The sequence below is a fragment of the Triturus cristatus genome, chromosome 2_1 (genome assembly GCF_964204655.1).
Source record: "Triturus cristatus chromosome 2_1, aTriCri1.1, whole genome shotgun sequence".
Taxonomy (NCBI): Eukaryota; Metazoa; Chordata; class Amphibia; order Caudata; family Salamandridae; genus Triturus; species Triturus cristatus.
This window is the reverse complement of record NC_140581.1, coordinates 772235343-772258242: the sequence shown is the minus strand read 5'-3', so window position 1 is coordinate 772258242 and position 22900 is coordinate 772235343. Positions and strand designations below refer to the sequence as shown.

General features: G+C 45.5%; 1 protein-coding gene across 1 annotated transcript in view; it reads right to left on the bottom strand.

Annotated features, from left to right (window-relative positions):
• Positions 1 to 284: 284 nt before the first annotated feature.
• Positions 285 to 22900, bottom strand: part of MINAR2 (membrane integral NOTCH2 associated receptor 2) — a 97905-nt gene continuing 75289 nt past the window's right edge. Inside the window, exon 3 of the mRNA XM_085640776.1 lies at positions 285 to 464. Coding sequence (XP_085496902.1) covers positions 285 to 464 — 180 coding nt within the window. The remainder of the gene's footprint in view (positions 465 to 22900) is intronic.

Genomic DNA, 22900 nt, shown 5'->3' with positions numbered 1-22900 from the left:
TGAATGAAGGAATTACAGTCCATGTTCCACACATGTTCCAAATACTTGGCTTTCATAGATTTCCATGATCATAGCTGTGCAGAGAGCGCTACAGATAGTCATCATTTATAATGCTTCAATATTTGTGAGAGGATTTATAATACATCCTGCTATAGATTTGTTAGCTGCATTCAGATCACATGTTTTTTAAAACAAGAAACATGATAATAAATTACAATAAAGTACCAAATACAATTTCTTTCCTAACAAAAATATTTATTCATTTCCTTCATTATTTTAAAAAATCAGGTGAAGATAACAATGAGTGTTATAATGGTAATCAGTATACAGATTGTGAATACTAGAAGTAGTATCATCCGACAGTATTTTAAATGTTTTTTTTCTTTGGCCTTCTTTTTCAGCAGGGAGTCGTATCCTGGAGTATAAATGTCCTCCAACCAAAACTGCAAGTCATTGGGATTTTCCTTCAAGAAAAAAAACAGAATACAGTTACAATGAATTAGCGGGGGCTGTACAGACAATCTAAGTAAAAACGTTATGATGTGATTTAGGGTCTGATTTAAGGTGTGGAGTATGGTTTACTCCATCACAAACATGGCGGCTATCCAATCTGCCTTATTACAAGTGCCATAGGATATAATGAATTTGTAATAAGGCTAGTATATATAAGTCACCGTTTATATAAATAAAGGGCCTCATGTAAGGCCTTGAAAATCACTTTATTCTGATTCCTAAAAGGGCAGGACAGATTTTTCGTCTGAAGTGGCGCCTAATCGCGTGGAGAGATCTGCCCAGGGATGAAAAGAGCTCTGAAATAATTCCGGACTCTGGCCCACTTGACTCAAACCCTTCTCACTTTCTTCTCCCACCTCCATGAAGGCAGTCACCGTATCTTCAACCATGTGGCTCCATCCAGCGCTCCTCTGTTCTTTCTGCTTATATTAAAGCTGTTACTTTATTTCTCTAACTAACAAGCTGGTATACATTTCAAATGAACCTATTACTCCCTTTGGGCCTTCATTAGCCTGAGCCACAGCGGTGGCATGCGGGCTGGTGATTAGAGCTGGAGGAGGTGTGGCAACCTGTAAAGTGTTTGGCGGCAGTGCTGGGCTGCAGGCATGGTGCCCCCCTACTAGCGAATTCAGAACTGGCACTGGATTGGTCTTCTAAATGACTGAGCTTTACTAGCTTAACTGGGCTGCTAAGTTTGAACAGACACGTCATCAGAGGATGCGGGAGCTGAAACAAGGTACAAGACAGGAGCAGCAGTGTACTGGTGCCCCCATTTTAATTGCCTTTAGAGGGAGCTGAATTGGGAAGGTCAACTATTGCCAGAGACAACTGGACCACTTTGCCTACTCAATTTGAGTACTCAGGGCCATTGGGGCACATATCTCCTTAGCACTAAGCCACTTTTTTTGGCTTAATGCTGCCTCATAATATTGTTCCCTTTAACACAGTTTTCTGCATTAAAGGGGCATGCAATGGGTGTTGCAGGGACGTTCCCAGCAACAACCATGGCTTTTTGACACTGCCCCAGGTTTATGAGAAATCATAACTGTGAGTCAGAACCAAAAACGTAATCCTCCCCAGGGAGGGAGAACGAGGAGAAATATCTTTATTTGTCCTAATTTTTCCTTTTTTTATGTGCGCTGCAGAATGCAGCACACATAGCAAGAGGAAAAAGCCTCTTGTGATTGTTTTTGTGCAGAAAGGTTTCCCTTCCTGTATCAAAATAATCATCCCTGCAACGTAGGCACCCTTGCACCATAGTGGAAAGGTACCTGGGTTGGCACACCGCAGCCCATTGTTCGCAGGCACAGATGAAAAGGTCAGGAATGTGCCATATCTGATAGATACGGTGCATTCCTGCCCTTTTCTTTTGCCATAGAGCAGTGCAGCAGGAAGACCTGCAGCGCTGCCCTACAGAAAAATCTGATAAATGAGACCCATAGTTTTATTAAGGAAGAAACCCCCTTCTGCACATAAACTAGGCAGACCAAACTAAAGACACCCTTGAACTACAGTGCTAGGGTGCCTCCATTGGCATATGGCTGCACAAAGTGTACCAGCTCATGAAGAGACCAGAACTGCGCCATTGCTTTGGAGATATGGCACAGTTCTGCTCTCTCCAGTTGATGCAATGAAGAAATGAACTCTTAGTAAATCTAGGCCAAAGACAGGACATACAATCTTACTGACTGGGATAAATCTGCTGCTGCTCCATTATTATCATCCTGAAATCATACCCAGGACCCGGTCAATGACAAACAGCACCTTCTGATTGACACATTTTTCTTTCTCTTGGCCCTTTTCACCCAAATTCATATATCCAGTTCCCCTTATTAGATTGTAATCATTTTTATTACATTCATCTAATTAAAAAGCACCCCTTTTATAGAAATTGGTTGTGGGGGTTTTATTTTGATGTGATTTGACTGCTAAACTATTTTGTTACTGTTAAATACTGTATACACTTTTCCTTAAGTTAAGCCTGTCTGCTCTTTCTTCTCTGCTTTGTGCCATCTGTTTCCAGAGGTTTAGCTCAGGTTTATTTATTGAAGCTGTCTCTTGGACCTGACAAGATTTTGGCCTTATTACTTGGGAAGAATACTCTTCTTTACCTGGTAATAACCCATTTTCTGGAAAAATAACTTTTGTATGAAATAAATAAATATTTTACATATAGTTTTGCCTACTTTTAACTGTCTATCAAAATAGATGTTACTGAATCCCAGTGTAGGTCTCAGAATCCTTCTGCTATACATTGATGACTTATTATACGCTGAACCAGGACACACCTTTTTACTGCTGTCTGTATATAAGGGCCAGCAGAAACTATGCATGGGCAGAAATATAATAATCACCAGATGAAAATAGATAATTGGGAAGCTATGATCTTTATTTTAGATCTGGCGAAGGCCTTCAATACCCTCTTATATAGCTTTACATGAAGATGGCAGCCATCTGTAGGAACTGTCTACAAGTACCCAATTTGTAACACTGTCACTCTTTTCCTCCTATCCTCAGCAACTGACCTGTTGGGTCCATCAGATAGCTGTTCTTTCCCATTGTTTTTCGCATCCTCAAAAATTCACGGCTAAACAAAGCCATTCTTTTAGCTACATGTTCCATAACAGAACAGCTGAAACCCAAATAATGCTGAGGCTTCCAGGATTTCATAGTCACCCAGCAGAAGAGGTAACCAAGTGTTTTCTGCAAATAGATTGCTAGATGATCAAAATATCTTAACCCTAAAAGTACATAGAATTGTGTTTGGTGTTCATACTTACTTATTGACCAGCTTTTTCTCACCCTACTCTGGAGTCAATGTGGCAGAAATTAAGTCTCAGTTTATGGGTGTTGTAGAAAATCCAACTTTTATGTTTGTAGCACAAGCTCCTCTCTGAGCCCTGCTCTATTCAACCTATATATGAGACCACTGGCCAGTGTTGTCCGCCCATTTGGAGTTAAAATCATCTCATATGCGGACGACACGCAGCTGGTGGTCTCACTGGCGCAGGAGGCATCTCGAACTGCGCCAGGCGGGCTCAGAGAATGCCTGGAGGAAGTGAGGAGCTGGATGTCGTCATCATCCCTGAAATTGAACGGAGAAAAAACTGAGCTGATGCTCCTAGGACCCTCAGAGCCGGCACTTCCCCCTTCCCTATGGCCCCCATGCCTAGGACCGCCTCCAACCCCAAAAAACACCATCAAAAGTCTTGGGGTATGGCTGGACAGCTCACTGTCTTTCAATGTCCAAGCCACAAAACTGTCAGCCACATGTTTTGGCATTCTGAGAGTGCTAAATAAAATCTTCCCCCTCCTCCCCCTGGAAGCCAAACAGGCTGCCATTCAAGGGCTCATTCACTCCCGTCTTGATTTTAACAACGCACTTTATCTGGGTGCACCAGAATACACCCTTCGGAGGCTGCAAACTGTACAGAACAGCGCAGCTCGCCTTCTACTTAAAATCCCGCACAGACACTCAGTGAGGACCGGACTGACTAGCCTCCATTGGTTACCGGTCCGGCAGAGAGTTCTGTTCAAGGCGCTATGTATAGCCCATCAAGCCTTCTGGGACATGGGACCTATCATTACCCGTGATCTGATCACTCATTACATCCCAAATCGTAGTCTTCGTTCCAGCCAGACTCTCTTAGCAGTAGTCCCAAGAATAAAAAGATCTAGAACCGGCGGAAGGACGTTCACGTACAACGCAGCTAAGGCCTGGAATGCTCTACCACTTCATCTTAGAGCCACCCAGAACCTTACTATGTTTCGCAAGCAACTGAAGACCCACCTTTTCACATCTGCCTGCTAAACCGTTGTCTTTTCTTTTTTCCCCCCTTCCCTGCTCTCTGTAGGTCACGGTTATCCTAGCGCTTGGACGCCTTCGGGCAACAACTGCGCTCTATAAATTTCCAAGTTTACAAGTTTACAAGTTGAAGATGGAATGGAAGCCTACAATCCAACTGATCCTACCACATAGAGTAAGGAAAATGTTATGCTACTTTTACAGCACATATGCTACATTTGTGTTCATCCCTGCAATCTCCTTAACGCTAAACAATTGAATAAAAATGCATTACTTCCTTGAGGGAGGATATCATCACCTCAGGCCAATAATATGAACAGAAAGTCCTGGGGCCTTATTACGGAAGTGCCCTGGGGGTGCGAAAGGTGTTTGCGCCTGCTTTGCGTGTCCCTGGGGAACTTTGGAATTACAGAAGGTGCTGCAGAACCTTGCACGTCCCCTTCTGTAATACCGACAGCACTGGTGCACTTAAAGAGCCAGTGCTATCATCAGAGGGCGTTTCCTCAGTTGCATGAGGGTGTGGCCCCATGCAAATGAGAGAATCTCTTTGCCTCTCTACCCACGCCACATTATAGATGCAGGCGCAGAGGCAAAGAAGCTGTCAGGAGACAGAATGACAGTGTGCCACCTAAAAGGTGGCGCACTATCAGTGCACCCCCTGATGACATCCCATGGACCCCCAGACATCCCCTTGCAGGTGAGTGCAGTCACTCACTGCACCTCCCTGCACTGGGCTCTCTAATCCTCCTTCAAAGTGCAGGCGGGTTCCCGCCTACGCCATGAAACATGGAGCGGCTTCAAAGCAGCTGGTCAGTTTTCCACATGAACGGGCTGTCCCCAGGGCAGTGCTGGTTCACGGCTGCCATGGGGGCAGCGCATTCATTCTAATACAGTGCTTTTCCTTGTTTACGCCGGGCGCATATTTTAAAAGGTACACCCTGCGCACACATGGAAATTGTACAGTATCTGTGATACAACCCATGGTTGGGCCTGGCCATCCATATATGGCTTATATAGGTTGTTAAAAACCTGACGAATGTGGACTACCAAATCCCTTTGTGAGACTTGTGAGGGGTTATGGGAGCAAAAATATTCCAAAATCTATGAAGCTCACCCCAGACTCTAAAGCAGATCTGTGAATAATCATCTGTCTGTTTACTATTATATCCTCTTAAACCTACCCATTATTCCTGTAAAGTAAAATTGCAACTCAAGATACCATGTAAATTGGAAGGAAGTCAAAGCTCTCTCAATGTGATTGATTATTTGATAACAGCAATGTAATTGAGAAAGCAATGTGCAGCTTGTGTTACTGAAAGTAATTTAAAATTAAGAGGCACATTTTTAACAGTTTGTTGTTCCTAATGTAATGCAAACCACCTGGTTCCACCACCGATTACAAATGTACAGAATGCAATTCAAATATATGTAAGGAGTGCCCTACCTGCATATGAAACTCCCTCTCAAGCTGACTTCTTAAGCACCTCAAATTTTCTGCGTTTTTCATAATCTGACATGTACCTGCTGGGATCCACTCATTTTAGAATGTTCTGCGACTTATTTCAACACCAACCTCAATTCTGGAAACCTTTGCCAAACATCTAGTTGCCTGCATATCTCCTGAAAAAGTGAGCTGAAGGACGGTAGGCAGCCACACTCACATCGAGCCTCTTATTTTCAATTTTTACAAAGATAATTTATATTTGTGTGTTCCTTCAATAAGATGGACAGTTGGCCACAAAAAAACAGTAATTTCACCACAGGTCTTTTAATCAAGTTGCAGAAATAACACATTCAATTCAAGAAGTTATGAAAGACCTCACACTACTTATATGAATGTTCGATTTCGCCTTAGAATATTCTACCCAAGCGGTTTCCAACCTTTTGACTTCTGGGGACCCCTGCTTAATCATTACTGGAACCCAGGGACCCTGGCCTAAGCATTGTCGATGATTCAAACCAAAAAATATATACACAAAATACAGAAAAAAGCATTCCTCAAACAAATACACAAATAATGACACAATTTATTTAGTTTGTGTACACATATAAATAAAAAAAAATACAAAACTGTAATTTTAATAGAAAGTTGGACATTTTCTAAATGTAATTGATGCCACTCATCACCCATACTATATTCTGTTTGATGCACCTGCACTGCTCCCACAAATCAATTTGAGGATACTAACTCAATTTTTAGCCTCCAATTTCATGTTTTAAAAATTTCAAATGGACATTTAGCTTCTTTATTCATGTAAACTTTATTAATCTGTTAATGTTATTTCATTTTCTAAGTAGTTGCGGACAACCTGAGGGGCCTCACTGATCCCCAGGGATCCCCAGACAACAGGTTGAGAACCACTGTTCAAGCCAATCCTTTATTGGTCTCCTTTATTGGTTTAAATATCTTTGAACCTGATAAAGGTACTCTAGTTTTTTTCCTTCAATAGTGGATTGCATGACTGCTGTATTCGGGGTGCACCTAATAAACTCTCCATCTGTAGTGGAGTGTAGCTATAGACCACTTCCCGGCCTTGGACATCCGACACTGCTTTCACCAGTGCCAAGTTTCAGGTTGGAATATGGATCCATCCAGGAGTTGCTGATTGGGGTCTGACTTTCTGCACTGTTCACAGTTTTGGCCTTCTGGATTTAGAACCTCATACTCCTGTTGGGCCTTTTGTGAAGACATTGTGCAATCAGTTGATTGGGTGAGTACCCACCTCAAGTAATAACCCAAAACCTGACTGGTGAACAACTAAAGTCAATAAATAAATCGTAGCTCAACCCTCTAGTAGCTATGTCACAGAGCAGACAGACTTAACTTATATGTTAGGTGTAAAGTGTTTATGAAGTAGAAAAACAGTAATTAAGTCACAACACAACAGAAGAAATATTTACAACCAATTAAGAAAAATAGAGTAAATTTTAGTAAGCAAACTGACACCAAAACTGCAAAAAAGTTTAAATATAAAAGTAGTACCAAAGAGTGTTAAGCAGCAACTGCAGTCATCTGGCTGCGCTTGACCAGTACCTAGGAGCAAGTTATGGCCAACCACGATAGAGCACGGCTCAGATACAGAAACCATGTTCTAGGAAGTTTTATCTTCATATTCGGAGCCAGATTTACTATTCTTTCACGCAATGCAGTTGGGCAACTTGCTGTGCTGCTTTGCGTGAGAGGGAGGGAGAAAGCATAAATGCAGCATTTCTCTTAACATATGTTGTACTTCTGTTCTCTCTCAGCGCTGACACACTGTGTGTTGTCTAGTGCCAACACAGAGACCCTTGCACAATGGTGAATTGGTGCCTGTGTTATGGGAAAGATGGTTTTTGTGAAATAAGGAATACTTTCCTGCCCAAAAACCACCCCTAGAGGCATATTCCTCTGTGCTGCAGAATGTGGAACAGGAAACAGTAAGGAAAAATAAAGATATTTCTCCTAGTTAGTTCTCTGTTGGGTAGATACACCATTTTGTAAGTCTAAGTTTGCATCAAAATACATTGATTAATGCAGGGAATGCCCAAGCTCCATCCATGTATCGCCTACCCAATGCATAGTAACCAAGGCATTTTGTATTTACTAAACCACACAAAGCTGAGCAAACTTACTTTGTGTGGCTTAGTGAATGTCAAAAAGGATTTTTTGTCGGGCTCATTCACAAAAGTGACTCAAACTTGATGATAAATCTTAGTGAATCTGGGCTTTGTTCTCTGAAATGGAAGCCAAAAACCCTAAGCAGGGCAAGGTAGCAGGCTGTGGCCAAGGAAGGCTCCTCGACACCAGATAGCCAATGGACAAGACCTCAGTGAAGTCATTGACTTCTAGCAGGAAAGCTCAAAGCAGGAGAAATATGAATTTTGAACGCAAGGAAGGTCCATCACTGGCAGGATCCTGTTAGTGCCTTCACCCAGTAAAGGTTTCTACTTTCAGATTTAATCACTTTTTCTGGAGATTGGAGTTTTCCAGTGGAGCAAGGCTGCAGGTTTTAGCCAAAGAGGGCTCCACAAAGCTGAATAACTTCTCTGTAGTGGCCCTGCTGAATCAGATTTACTGCTGCAGAAAAGCTTCAAGAGGGGGCAACCTGAATCTTTGCCCCAGGAGCAACCCACCTTTGTCGAATCAGCTTGACAGGTTGGCTCCAGTCATCCAGAGGTTCTTGAGGCCAAAAAGTCTCTAAGTCCCAGGTTTCAGGACATAATACAAGGAGAACACTTTGACACCATCCAATGGTCCTGGAGCTTGGAGACAGTGCTTGGGGGTCACGACTCACTCGTGAAGAGGTCTGGAGCTGGGTCCAGGGCTGGTCCTGTTGGAACTGATCAGCTGGCATTTGTAGACCTCTTTTGACTTGTTATATCCCTGTAGCTTGAACAGGTCTTCCTTATGACCCTTGGATTCCACTTCTTTGTCCTGGCTATAAAGAGGTAGAACAGTTCCAGTGTTCTATGCTCTTCTCAGGTCACAGACAGCAAATCCCGTTCTATTCTGTTTTTCCACATGTAAAGTAAGAGTTCTGAGGAGGAGACTGGGCCGCCACATTTTGCTTGCACCAACCTGTGGATGGGACAAACTCTTGGCCATTTCCTTACCAATGGGATATAGGATCCAAGGGCTAACCCTGAGCACTTTTGCAGAATCTCCTGAGTGTCCTACTGCAAACAATCCCCCAGTGTCCCACTCTACCTAAAATCAAGGCGTAAAAACCTTTATTTCCCTGTGCGGTGCTCCTGTGGTCACCCAGTGAGGTCCGTGTATGGAAATGACCAGCTCCTCCTCTGTGGTCACTCTAAACCAGCTCTAGGGTTAGTGGCTGCCAGACTGGGGGGAACAAAGGAGGGTTCCTCCCAAGGTATGTGCTAACATTTGCCTGTGAAAGGGTAGGACTCTTTGAAGTAAATAAAATTCCTTGACACAGCCTAGATTGTCATTGTACCGGAGTAACAGACACACCTCCTTACACCCAGGGCCTTTGTCTTGTTCTGGGTGCAGTTTTCGCACCTCATCTAAGGGGTTATTCAGCTGCCAGGTGACAGACGTCGTGCAGATGAGCCGCCAGCCCCTTGAGCAGGGAATATATTTGTGTCTATTTAAAATGTATTCGAAATCTGACTTCACCAGTCATTATTATTATTATTTTGACCGGTGGAATTTTTGGATTAAAACTGCACAGACAGGCTACAATTGGTATACCTGTGGTCATGTTTGCACTTTCACAATGGGTGCTGCAGTAGCCTAGAGAGATTTAGCTTACATGCCCTGGATACACTTCATACCATATACTAGAGTCTTGTAAGTAAGTTAAATATATTAATCAGAGGTATGCAAATTTACCTTTCGCAAAGGCAATTTACCTCTGGCCAGCAGGAGTAAAGTGCACAGAGATCTACAGCAAGCAAAAACAGTCAAATCTGGAGGTACACCATAGGAAAATTTCGTCATTAGCAACACTGCAGATGAAGTTCCACACTGGAGAAAATTATAGGGAGTTTCTCCACTTTTATTCCCATTGAGGCATGGCTTAAACACTGGATCAGAGGTAGAGGCTGAAGAACTGCCCCTGTATGAAGACAAGTAGCTAAACTTCCCAGCATAGGAAGAAACTGTCCAGGCTTGAGAGAGTGACAGGTTCCTGTCAGAGCTTACAGTGACCTCTGTAGCTGATGATTTAAGGACAGTGACTTCTCAGGCATCACAAGAGGGTTGAATATGCTCCAGAGGTTGGTAACTCATATATTACTGTTACTTATTATGGAGAGACATTTTCACCTGAATTGTCAACTAGGTTACAATCCTTTTTCCTTATTTCTAAAAAACATGATTTAGTGTGATTATCTTCTTTCTCTGAGTATGCTGGAGAAGACCATACATTGCCTTTTCTTTATGGAGCACTTGAACTAATTCTTTGGACCGAGATACACACCTTTATGGACAGTACCCTAAATCTACATGGTGGGTCTCATATCAGCCCTTTTTTTGCATGTAACGTCACCTCGCTCCACATTGTGACTAACTACAGTAAACTCACATAGTGAACTTCCTAGCATCATGTTTCATGGGTGTCGGTCTTAAATACTATTTTCATGTCTTGATATCTGGGTCTAATCGACTTGGATATCAATTTTGCACTAATTAACTTGGGTATCACTTTTGCACTATGACTCATCCCTAATCTCATCACTTCACTTGACCTTTCCACATTTTTTTTTACAATTCTATATATCCCGATCTGTCACTTTCTGAATCAATATAACTTTGAATTACATTTTAATTGTATGTTCTCATGTTATGAATTTCACAGCCTTGAAAAAGTCAGGTTTGTGATGAAATACGTGTCGGCTGTTTTTCTGAACCAAGCACCTGTAAAGATGGATTGTTCAGATGAATACGAATATACCAGATGTGCTGAATAAACCCTGTTTCTACTTTAATATGTGTTGTGTTTGGACTTTACAATTGTGTAATACATATTGAGTGGTTAGGTTGCCAGTCTCAACAATATTATATACGGTTGGGGTCTCAGGACCTGAACTGTAACAAGCGCCTTGGGTACTAAGGTGTTGCTAAACCCATGAGCCCCATAATTTATGAGTATACCAATCAATTTTACTAATACCCACCATATACATAGTGTCTTCTATGCAGTGCGAATAATAAACCACTACTACCTTGTATAAATTGTTAATGAACCAGAGGCATGTTGTGTAGTTTGCACCAATCAGTAGGAACTGCGCATTTGTGGACAACATAAACTTAGGATGATGCCAGACTGATTCCATGTGTCCCCATAGAATATTGTGGCCCTCATACGGATAGCTCACAGTGGCACTGCCACCCCACATCAACCTGAACAGGGAGCAAACAGTTTTGGCAATTACTGAACATGACGACTCTGGTCCCTCAGAAACCGTGGTGCCAAATTCCAATTTTTTGCTCAGTCACTCGTGCTTTCTTTTGCTTTTATAGAATATATGAGCTGCAATAATGACAGAAGCAGATAAAAGTGATAATAATTGTCAAAACAGAAAACAAAACAAAGAGTTCCACCATCGTGTTGAGACAAGTTACATATGCATACATATAAAAGATCATAACTATCGAGCATACTCCTAAGAAGCTAACCCTAACTTTACGTGTCGAGGTTGTGAATGTGGGATCTGCCATGAAAACCCCCTTCTGGATGATCTAACTGCTTTTCCGGGTGAGTAAGAGTGTAGGACCTAGTCTTGGTCAAGAACTGGATACCATTCATGGGGATGTCAGTCAGCTGGTAGGTGGAAGCTTCAGCATGCAGGGATTCCTCGAGATTAGCAGAAGTGTTGCCTCTTCTTTTGTTAGAAACGAAAGGCTATATATAGGAAAAGGCATCCTTTCCTCGAGTCGAAATTGTAATCGGGAAACCATTGTTTGTGTTCTACAGATAGCTGTGTCGCCATATGGATGTAAAAATAAAACACATTTGTGTTAAACAAGTGCATCAAATGCCAAGGCAGTGTGATAGGACCATCACAAAGTGTTCTGTGTTTGCAAGGCTGGTATTTCTGCAAAAACCAATGCAAGTATCACAAATGCAAAAAGTGAGTCAAACTTGAATGTGGCAAAGAGAAGACAACGTTAGGAAAAAGATTTGTGTGTATGCAAGAATTATTGTATTTCCTATTGGGCCTAACTTGAGCACATGACAGGCACTGAAGAGCAGCTGAGCGTACTAGTGATAACGCTCTGCCTCCCTCAACCTTATACCATGTGTTAACTTTAAATATAGTAGTTTTTTCTGGAGCACATGACCCACTTGTATCTGTGCAGACAATGAGAGATCGCTTCAACTCCATTGAGCATATATCTATAAAGGTTTGCATTACACTTGTACTGTACCACATGCCCGAGGATTACTGTACAAATTCAGTTAATCTCTTCAGTTTTTTTCTTACTTTTACTGAGTAGTTAACTAAAAGCGCCTTTACGATTAAAACCACAGGGTATAATGTATAAGGATTCCTTCTACCCTGTGTGAACCTTGAAAACAGTTTTGAAGATTAAGACCTGTTAACCCTCCTCGGTCCTTCTGCACTGCAATTGACATGATCCATCTCCTTTCTTTCGTACAGGTCACAATAGTCACATGAATGTTGTCCGGAGCAAAATAAACATGATAATATTGTACAGAAATTGATCTATTAAATAGTTCAATTTTTAAAATAGCAGATAATATATTAATCTGGTGCAGAAGATACACAATAATGTGCTGCACTCAAAGTAGTAGAAATGTTTAGTTCCCACCTAGTGACTCATTTCTGATAGCCTCTAACATTTAAATAAAGTCTAAATTACCAACACTCTCCTAAATCCACAGGCTAAGTAATAGTACATGACACTCCTGGGAACTCATGAATCTTTATTTAGATTAGTGAAATGTTTTCCAAATCATATTATCAATGTTAGACCCATTAATTACTCTTCCTATTGTCTTGTCCCTCCCCCTCCATGGGATGAGCTGCAGCTCAGTGTCGGAAGGCCCTTGTGTACCTGATGATGAATTAAAGTGCAGTAAGTAAATGGGGGCAGAGAAAGGTAAGGTTGAAAAAAACCCTACTAAAAGGACTTGCGCCCATGCAATGCCCTCCAAATCACGCCGGTGTCAGATACTTTCACTGCTCCCCATCGGATAACATTGATTTCAATAGAATTCTATGAGAACAATAACTTCCTTTGACTTATTTTGAAACAGCTTGCCTTTAGCCTTTTTGGGCTATTTTAGTGCTTTTAATGAACCTGGTTCAGATAATAAATTTTACAGGGCCCCAGTCACAAAGACTTTATTTGACTACATGTAATTTATTCTTGTAGTACTCTTTACTTATTGCTGAATTTCAGGAGTAAACCAATACTACCCCTGTCTTGCTCTTGGAGTTCAGCAGAAAGACAGAAGATCTACAAGAGTAAGTCACGGCATTAGTCATTCATTCATTCAAAATCTTTATTCGGCAATTGAAAGAAAAAACAGCCATAAAAGTACAGACAACAAAATACATCTAAAAGAATAAACATCTGGTTTACAGTTTCAATTATTAAAAACAATTCATTTCCTAAATTATAATATAATGCTTTTCCTTGAGTTGATCGATTACAGGATGAACAGGGTGACTTTGTAACATGTTAGCGGATCCTCTAATGTCACCAAGAATTTCATAGCTTGTTTATGTGACCTGATATTATGGGCAACAAACAAAAGTTTAAGATAAAAACATCTAAAATTACGATAAGAAGTACAGAATAATAAAAATGCAATGTGCTTTGTTTACTTTCGTTGCCACACGGACATGGTACCAAATCCGATGGACGGGACTTCATTTTAGGAAATGCGACAAGGTAATGAGCAATGCCACATCTCAAACTCAGTAGAACAAAACGGTGCTGTATATAGGTCACATATGACAGATAGTTATTAGCTCCCTCCTTTATATTAAAAGATTTGTATAAGGCAACGGTCGGTTTATTCAACTCTAAGGTCCCTCCTTTGTTGCAAGAAGGAGTCTTTGATCTCTTGTTATTTTTGCAGAGTCCTACCGTACTGATAGATTCAGCAAATATCCTACTGTGGCGTTAATATATGATAATCACGGAATTCTCAGCACATTATTCAAATTTAAACAGTCTAAAATAATTGACCTGGTAAAAGCCATCTCTTCCCGTCTCCAAATTGAGGCCCATAATAGCAATAGTCCAGCCATTAAAGAATCTGCTAAAAGTTGAAGCCCCACCTCATGATGTACAATGGTATTTGAAACAGAGAATTGTAAATACAACAAACGTTTTAAGAAACAGTTTTCTTCAGTTTGCAGGGCCGAGCTATTAGTGTAACCCCAAAGACCTGTCCTATAGAGGGCTGTGCTTACTCCTTTAGCTTTATAAATGGCTACCATTTCATTGGTTGGTCGATTTCCTAATTTTGAGGAGGATTTTAAAAATCCATTTATTAACCCTGCTCATTTTAGCTCTGTTATTTAAAATATGTTGGATCCATGTGCCATTTCCTAAAAATAAAATACCAAGGTAGCATAAGGAGTTCACTGTGTGTATTGGGGTGCTATCAATAAAAAAGGTTTTACAAGGTTTCTGTTTGGCCCCGCAAATCATGGTCAATGTTTTCAATTTGTTGATTATCATTCTCCTTTGTGTAATAAAATCTGAGAAACCATCCATCAGTCACTGGAGGCCTAGTGGGGTCTGTGCTAGTAGTACTGCATCGTCCGCATGTAACAATACAGGAATCCGACGACCAGCCACCCTCGGGGCGTAAGCCTGTATCGATTGCAAATGGTGAACTACCCCATTAATAAAGAGGGAAAATAAAATTGGTGCTAACACACACCCTTGCCGTATGCCCGCCCTACTTTGAATTTGGATGAACATTCGCCTTGGGGCAAAAGCGGACTTGGCTAGTAAATCTTTTAACTGTATTGCCTGAACCCTCCATTCCCCAGAATTTCCTGCCCTTCAACCACTGCTACCCGGGGTGAGATTAGGATGCATTAGCAAGGACATTCATGTGCTAAGGTTTTTATTCACTCTCCACCCTCAGTCTGCCATTTGCTTTTAAAGAAACAAGGCGTGGGAGAGTTTTTCCAGTTTGTTTTTCACATTTAGCAGATGGGGAGTTTTTAACTGACCAACTGGCCAATTAAGTTTGTGTTTCTCCTACAGGCATAGGCAATTGTAAATTATGTTACTCTCACCTAAATTTTATGGATTTCAAAAGCATAGATGGGGAGGTTACATAGTGTGCTTGCAGAAGTTGCCATTTATGCTACACTGGCTAATTTCTGATTCACCACTGAAAATAAATACTTCAAACTATGGAAATGTTTTTGAACATTTTTATAATGTTATTGCTCCAGCCACCAGCGAAACTGAGAATTGCTTATGCTGCTAATGTTGCTTTATTGCAGTTATTTGGATTGTGCGCTTCTCCCATCAAATGCTGAATAATGGTTTGGCCATATAGTTGCATTTTTTAAGATTTCCAACCACAAACAATTTACCAAATTATTTGCTAGTTTTGCTTTTTTACGTCACATAATGATTGTTGACCCCTTGCACTAATCTTCAAATGATGCAGCCAACTTTCTCTGCAAGCTGCTACCTGTTTTAAATATAAGAATTTAAATGTGGTCTTTGGTAGCCATCATACTTTAACCCCATGTGCAGATTAAATATCGCTTACATCATACTTGTAAAAAATATGTTATTTAGCTGGTAAGCCTTTTTCACACTTTGGTGCCGATTCGGATCCTGGAAAAAATGTCCCCGTACGAATCGTATCCGGATTTTTTTCCGTACGAATAGTACCAGTACCGTACAAACTGGCAAGTATGATTCGTATGGGAAAAAGTCCATACGAATCGTATTGGGAAAATTCCCCCACACATCCTCGGGTCGGAAAACGTTTCCGACACGTCCCCGGACGATTTTACGTACAAATGTGAAAACTCAAGTCAGAGCGCGCAAGTACGATCCGTACCGGGCGTCCGATGTTACAACTGCATGGAAAAACCACCGTACGGACCAAACTCCCATAGCAACCATGGAGACATGTGCCCGCATACGTGCCGTACCCCCCCTGCCCCAGTACGTATGCCCCGAACACCCCCCCAGCCCCCGCATGTATGCCCCGAACACCCCCCCAGTCCCCGCATGTACGCGCCGAACAACCCCCCAGCCCCCGCATGTATGCGCCGAACCCACCCGTTTATGTACGGACCGTACCCCCAGCCCCCGTGTATGTACGGACCGTACCCCCACCCGTGTATGTACGGACCGTACCCCCCGTGTATGTACGGACCGTACCACCACCCGTGTATGTCTGTACATACACGGGGGTACGGTCCATACATACACGGGTGGGGGTACGGTCCGTACATACACAGGTGGGGATACTGTCCGTACATACACGGGTGGAGGTACGGTCCGTACATACACGGGTGGGGGTACGGTCCATACATACACGGGGGGGTACGGTCCGTACATACACGGGGGGGTTCGGGCAATACTTCCGTGGGGGGGGCTGGGTGTTCGGCGCGTACATGCGGGGGCTGGAGGGGTGTTCGGGGCGTACATACGGGGGCGGGGGGGTACGGCACGTACCGGGCCCTCTATTCTGTTGGCATCGCGGCGTACTTAGCTTTTCCGTCGCTTTTTGGGTGCTGTAAAAATATTGCCGTCCGGACTGCTGTCGGTTCAAATCGTACTTCCTGGTTCGTGAGACGCAGCCTGAATGCGTCCCAACGTCACGTCGGCACTTTCCCGGATCACATTTGTATGGATATTTTCGTCGGTCGGTGTTTTTTACGGTTCGTACGGAAATGGTGTTTCCGTGCGAATCGTAATTGCATGTTTGTAATGTTTTTTTCCCGGGTACGAGTCGGACGGAGAAAACACTCCGACCGACGGTTCGTACCCGGTTTCTCCAGGATCCGAATCGGCACCTTTATGTACTTATTTTGTCTTTGGTATTTCTGTGTCCTACAAGGGAAAAGTGTGAGGCGAATGAAAGGTAAGAAAGTAAGGGGCACCTTGAAGGACATGTTTTATTTTTAATTTGAAAATGCTTTGTTTTCAGATTTCCTAGTAGCCCTAGTTTCAGCGTTCAGTCCCACAGTTTGATGTGTCGTACTCATAGGTTATCATGTTAGAGTTTTTCTTATACATTTCTGACTGTCATAATAATGAGGTTTCAATTTTATATCAAGGGGAATATTCGCAAGGATCTATCGTCAAGTTAACAGCACTTTATCGCAGCCAAAGTTGCGATAAATGTATCGCCCCATTCACAAGCTGGTGTTAACAGCCCACACCACCAGTTTACCTGCGATAGCAGCCGCAAAAAACATCGCCACAGAAGACTCCCGCAACTATCGCTAATGAGATGCAGAATAGGCGTTCCCGTGCCAAAAGCCGCGACAACACCACTCCACAACATTCACAACAACCAGCCAGAACTGCGATACAAACACAAAACAGGCGATAAGGCGTGTTAGCAGCAGGAAAATAACACCTGCTCTGACCTGGTGCAAAGTCGGACCACAGCCTGCACCACAAAAGGGAGCACAGCCACATCGGAAGGGCAAATGATGCCATGGAGCCACTGGTCATGAGGCCAGGACAACAAAGAGGGCCACAACACCCACTACCACTACCCCAGGACCACAACCCCCACCTGGAAAACCCCTCCCGGACCACCACAGAGGCAGCACAGACAAAGACAGCGGACCCCAGGAAACGCATCAGCCTCACAGACCCAACACCTGACAATGTCATTGGCCACTACAGGCGCAAAAGGACAACCATCGTACGCATCCTGACCAACAACATCCCACCCCACACAAAGCAGCTGGCTGTGCTGCACTTATTGGCCCCTGGTACCCTCCAGCCAACACCCACCAGAGTTGGAGGAGTCACACAGCCAGCCACATCCAAGTCCCTCACACCTGTCCTGGACATCACCATCAGCCTGGTACACCAGTCCCTATATGTCCAACACAATGCGCAGGATCCGCTGGACACCAAGCTAGGGCCATTTGCCATAGCTGGATGCACGCACATGTTGGGGACAATCAACAGCACACATGTCATACCTGTGACCCCTGCCGACACAGCACACAATCACTGCAACAGAAAGCACATGTGTCACAATGTGCAGGCAACAACCGAACACCGTGGGACCTCCACCAATGTCGCCTCCAAATACCCAGCCAGTGTGCATGATTCCTCCATCCTCCGACAGTCCATCAGCAACCAGCGTTCCCAGGATGGCACCAAGGGAAACGCACAGCCCCTTGGCAAGTTCCAAAGGAACACCCCACTCACCACTACTCCACAACCATGCAACTCACAACTCTGGCAATGTACATATCACAAAATCAAACCCAACATGCAAAACAACATTCCCACCCACCAGACACGACAGAACAACTCACAATGGTAACCTGGGCAAGCCTTGAACATGAGCCATCAACGCCATGGCACCTCAGCCACACACTTGCCGAATGTGGGGAGAAGTGGCAACCAGGCATGTGTGAAGGGGGCAGGACAACCATGATTGGGAAAGTACACAATGCCAAGAGTGGCGGAGATGTGCTGGACAGACCTCAGTATGCAGAACATACCCATATCCATGGCGACATACACCTCAGGTGTATGGAGTGTAGTGGAAAGTGGATGCAACCATGTCACCTCAGCCAGTGGGAGAGTTTGCGGAAATGTTGCCTGTTATGTCCCCCCGTAAGCGTGAGTAGAGTGGGATGGCTCGGCGTACGCCAGGCCAGTGTAGGGGCGTGAAAAAAAAGCACATAGCCCTGGGCATGGTCCTCTTCCAGAAAGCCCAACGTCTCTGCCAGGGTGGCACCTCTCACCACGCCACGAGGCCGATGCCGTCCTCATGAGCGGAGTTGCCTGCGATCTTGTGCGCCTGCAGTACCCCGGCCCGCTGGACCCTGAACCTGTCAGGCCCGCCCCTGCGCAGCCAGGCCACACTGATCACCTGCCGACACCGGCATGTGTCACGGAGGGCCCACCATGTGCAGGCGCAAGCTCCAAGCCCGAGGGCCGCGACCCTGGCAGCCTCCCAGACCATCGCTGGCCCCCCGACACTGGCCCACATTACTCCTTCCTCATTCACATACTACACCGGCGTCCTCTTCGGCCCAGTAGGTCTCATATGTGAAACTGTGTCCTGAGTCCTGAATGGCAATGACCCCAAAGCCAGGGCAGTGGCCACAGCACCAGACCCCTCCTGATCAGTGAGGCATAGTTCCATATGGGCATCTTGCGACACGTGGTGCCACTAACCCTGTTCAATGGCAGCCTGCAACATGTGGTGTCACTAACCCTGTTCAATGCCAGTCGGCGACACGTGGTGCCACTAACCCTGTTCAACGCCATCTGGCAACACGTGGTGCCACTAACCCTGTTCAACGCCAGCCAGTGACACGTGGTGCCACTAACCCTGTTCAAAGCCAGCCAGCGTCACGTGGATGAGGGACCAGTAGGTCCCACATCCAGCACCTAGGCGCGAATCACAAATGGCAGAGTCCACACCAATGGTCGCACGGAGTGGAGTAAGAGGAAGATGCGACTCAGTCTGGATGAAAGCTGCGTCACAGTCATGGAGGTGACCAAACACTATCAACTGACCTGGTGCCATCAACCCTGTTAACGGTAAGTCCGCGTCCCGTGGTGCCACTGAACCTGAACTCCGCAGGCCAGTGAGAGCATCCAACCTATGCCGGCGACACTCGGTGAATGGCCCGTGCTGACCGCTGCCTCAGGCCTACACTGCAGTCCAGTAGGTCACACATGTGGATCTGTGTCTTGGGTAGGATGTGGAGGAATCCACACCATTGGACACGCCTCATCGCAGGCGGCTTCCCCTAACAGCACTGGTGCCACTAACTCTGTGTGCAATGAGTCATGGGCACCATCTGGTTGGACCTTGGTGACGCAGAGCCCATGGCCTGGTGGTTTTCTGCATCTTCTTCTGTTTGGACCAGACTTGGTGTCCGACATGTGTCTGTTCCATTCATCTCCACCATAGTGACTGTATCAAAGTGGGCCTGCCCTCTGCATCCTGCCCTGGGGGTAGACCTTCCACTGTCCATCGAGACACTCCGCGACAAGGCCCCTTGTCATACGGTGAACATGCTTTGCACTCGTGACCCTGCCCCAGTGCACCGCAAGTCAGCGGCCCATGACGGCAGGCCCGTGCAGGAGGCAGTGCATCCGGGGCTACTAACTCTATGCAGCACTAATCATGGGGCCTTTATGGTTGAATGGTTGTGTCCTTTACGATGTACACTATTGTCGAGTTCTGCCTGCACCAGGCAGCCCTTGCCGGCTGGTGTGCACATACCCCACACACATCCAACACAAGTGTCACTCGGTAAGTGTGCCTGATAATAAATGAGGCCGTGTGCACGTGCCCGTAGCCATTTCCACCATCTGAGCAAGTATGTCCATGTGTTCATTGTGTCAGCATGATGGGCACGGGCCCTGCAACATCACAGTGTGCTGTCTTATGTGAATGTTGCCATGTCACCTCAGCGCTGGCAGTGACCCTGGACATGTAGCCCCGCACCTACCCACCTGCATGCACAGGCTACGTGTGCTGGTTCGGCTGGGGGGCAGGGCAAGGTCCAGACCTGGCACGGTGCAGAAAGTGTGGTAAGTGTGTCTCTTTTTGGGTTGTTGTCGCCACCAGGGCCACAGTACACAATGTTACAATGTGGCATGCACTAGGAGCGCGGGCCCACAGGCATGGGGACATGTAGGAGCGCAAGAACGCTCAGGGTCTTGGCACATGCATGCCAGGTGTTATGAGTATCAGTCGTGCGGATGCATGAGTCTGTTGCCTGGCCACATTCGCAGCGCGATCCCAGCCAGCCATGGGCAGAACACCTGTGTCCGCCCTGTCCGGACCATTGGCCTACACCCAAGTGGGCGCACACCTTCGAAGGCCAGCATCGCGATGTTGTTGGCATGGCGCTGGACATGCGCGGACAGGCATTAGAATGGTGTCCCGTAGGAATGCACGTGATGCAACCGTGCAGTGCACACAAGTGTGGGTGCCTGTGGCAGGGAGGTGCAGCTGTGTGGCAACGTGACACACAGTGAGTCCGCTCATGTGCATCATGCTGGGCATATCATCCATGATTCCCAGGGTCGCAGACGTGCCACCACACCCACGACTGGCCTCTGTACATCTCCTGTAGGCATGCAGCTGGTGAAGTTGCTGTAGGGATGAAAGGTCCTTTGTCCGTACTATCAGGCGGTAGCACATCTGCAGCTCCGAGCAGGAACTTGCATGTGCCCAGCACCCCCTGACAGATACGATAGCATTAGCTTGTGACTCACACACTACGCACTGCCCGACGTGAGACCAACATGTACACATCCCACACGCAGTAGTCCTTGGACGTAGTTGGCGTGCATGAAATGACCTTCACACGTACACCCACCCCACCCAAGGCCTGCACCCGTTGCACACAGACACTGTGCCATTTCATCCACCGGACTGTCTGGGGGCAAGCCAGTGCCGCTTCAAGCAGAGCCACTGACGCAATGACAGATCATCCCGGACACATGCTCGACTCCAGTCACGTGGAGCTGTACCGTGCACGTCTGCTGCATGTACTGGGGGCACTGCCATTAGCAGTGCTGCGGATCAGTTACCGGCTGAGCTTCCGCCTTGTGCACGTTACCTGCGTGCAGCCTGTGTTGCATTGTCACTCGCGCATATTCGAGTGGTCCATGAATGTCTGCCTCTCCAACGTGATGGTAGCTGACCTGGATTACAACGTGTGTGTGCGCCCCCTGTTGGCCCATGACCAGGAGTGTCACCAGGATGACCGCTTATGGCATGCATGGATGTTTGGCATGCAGGCTGGAAACTAGACCTGGGAGATTGCACGAGTCGTCGTGTGCAGTGAGCACTTTCAGCCACTAAACGATTGAACTTGGTGCACATTGGGTCCAGTGGTTGGAGTCAGCACATCTGTTGGGGTCAGCTGATGGATTACGTTGACGACATGTCAGATGTGGTGGACGCCGATCGCTCATTGGAGATGTTGGCCTACGCAGCTGCACTCGCATTCATGGACGAGTGACAAGGTACCTGCAGCCACAACTGGATGTGAGCCATTGCACGTGTCCTGACACATGGTTGCATGTTGTGGATATGGTCACATGTACCAAGATGACAGTGGACATGGCTGCATTGGCCAGGACTCATGTTCCAGGCACGGACAACCACCGCGGGTTGGCACTGACTTGTGTTGGTGAGGGACTACCCCAAGGTGGACATGGGCGCTTTCCTACATTCCTCATTCAGACATGCTGTTGCCATTGTCTGCATATCGTGTCACTTCTCTTGGCCGTACTGACTCGCACTTGTTGATAAAGGTTCCACATTTTCACTTGTCTCCTTCTGTGTTCTGTCTTGATTTGTATGCCAATGTGTGTGTCACGGACTCTCTGGCTCCCTGACTTACATGCATTGCTACCCCATCAGGACTGTGTGTTTGTACTTGTGCATTGTCATGTCTCTGTTTCGTGCTTTGCCAGATGTGTATGGCCGTTTACCGGCCACAGGCGGGTGCACTTGTGTCCTGTGTTTGGTTGTGCACAAGTTGGTGTTTGTACCATATTGTGTTCGATTTTGGGGTGCTCTGCTTCCTATGTGTGTGTGTTGCATTGTGTGTGAGATGTCCCTTCAGCTCTGATTTGACTCACCCTTCTCCCTTTCAGGTGGTGTTGTCTTCACTTCTGTGCTTGTTCAGTGGTGTGACATTGCCAGGTTGTGTGACTTGTGCTCCTGGTTGGTGTTGTTACTATTGGGCATGGTTTGTCTGCTGTTGTGCTGTGCTTAGTTGTGCATGTGTGCCATTGTATCCATCTCCCCATCCCCAAGTCCCTGCTGGTTCCTCTCCCTGTTGCTGTTGTGTCTGTTATTTGGTGCAGTTTCCGGTCCCCGAGTCCTGCCACCATCTCGAGACTGGTGTGGTGGACACAATTTACTCCATGTCATC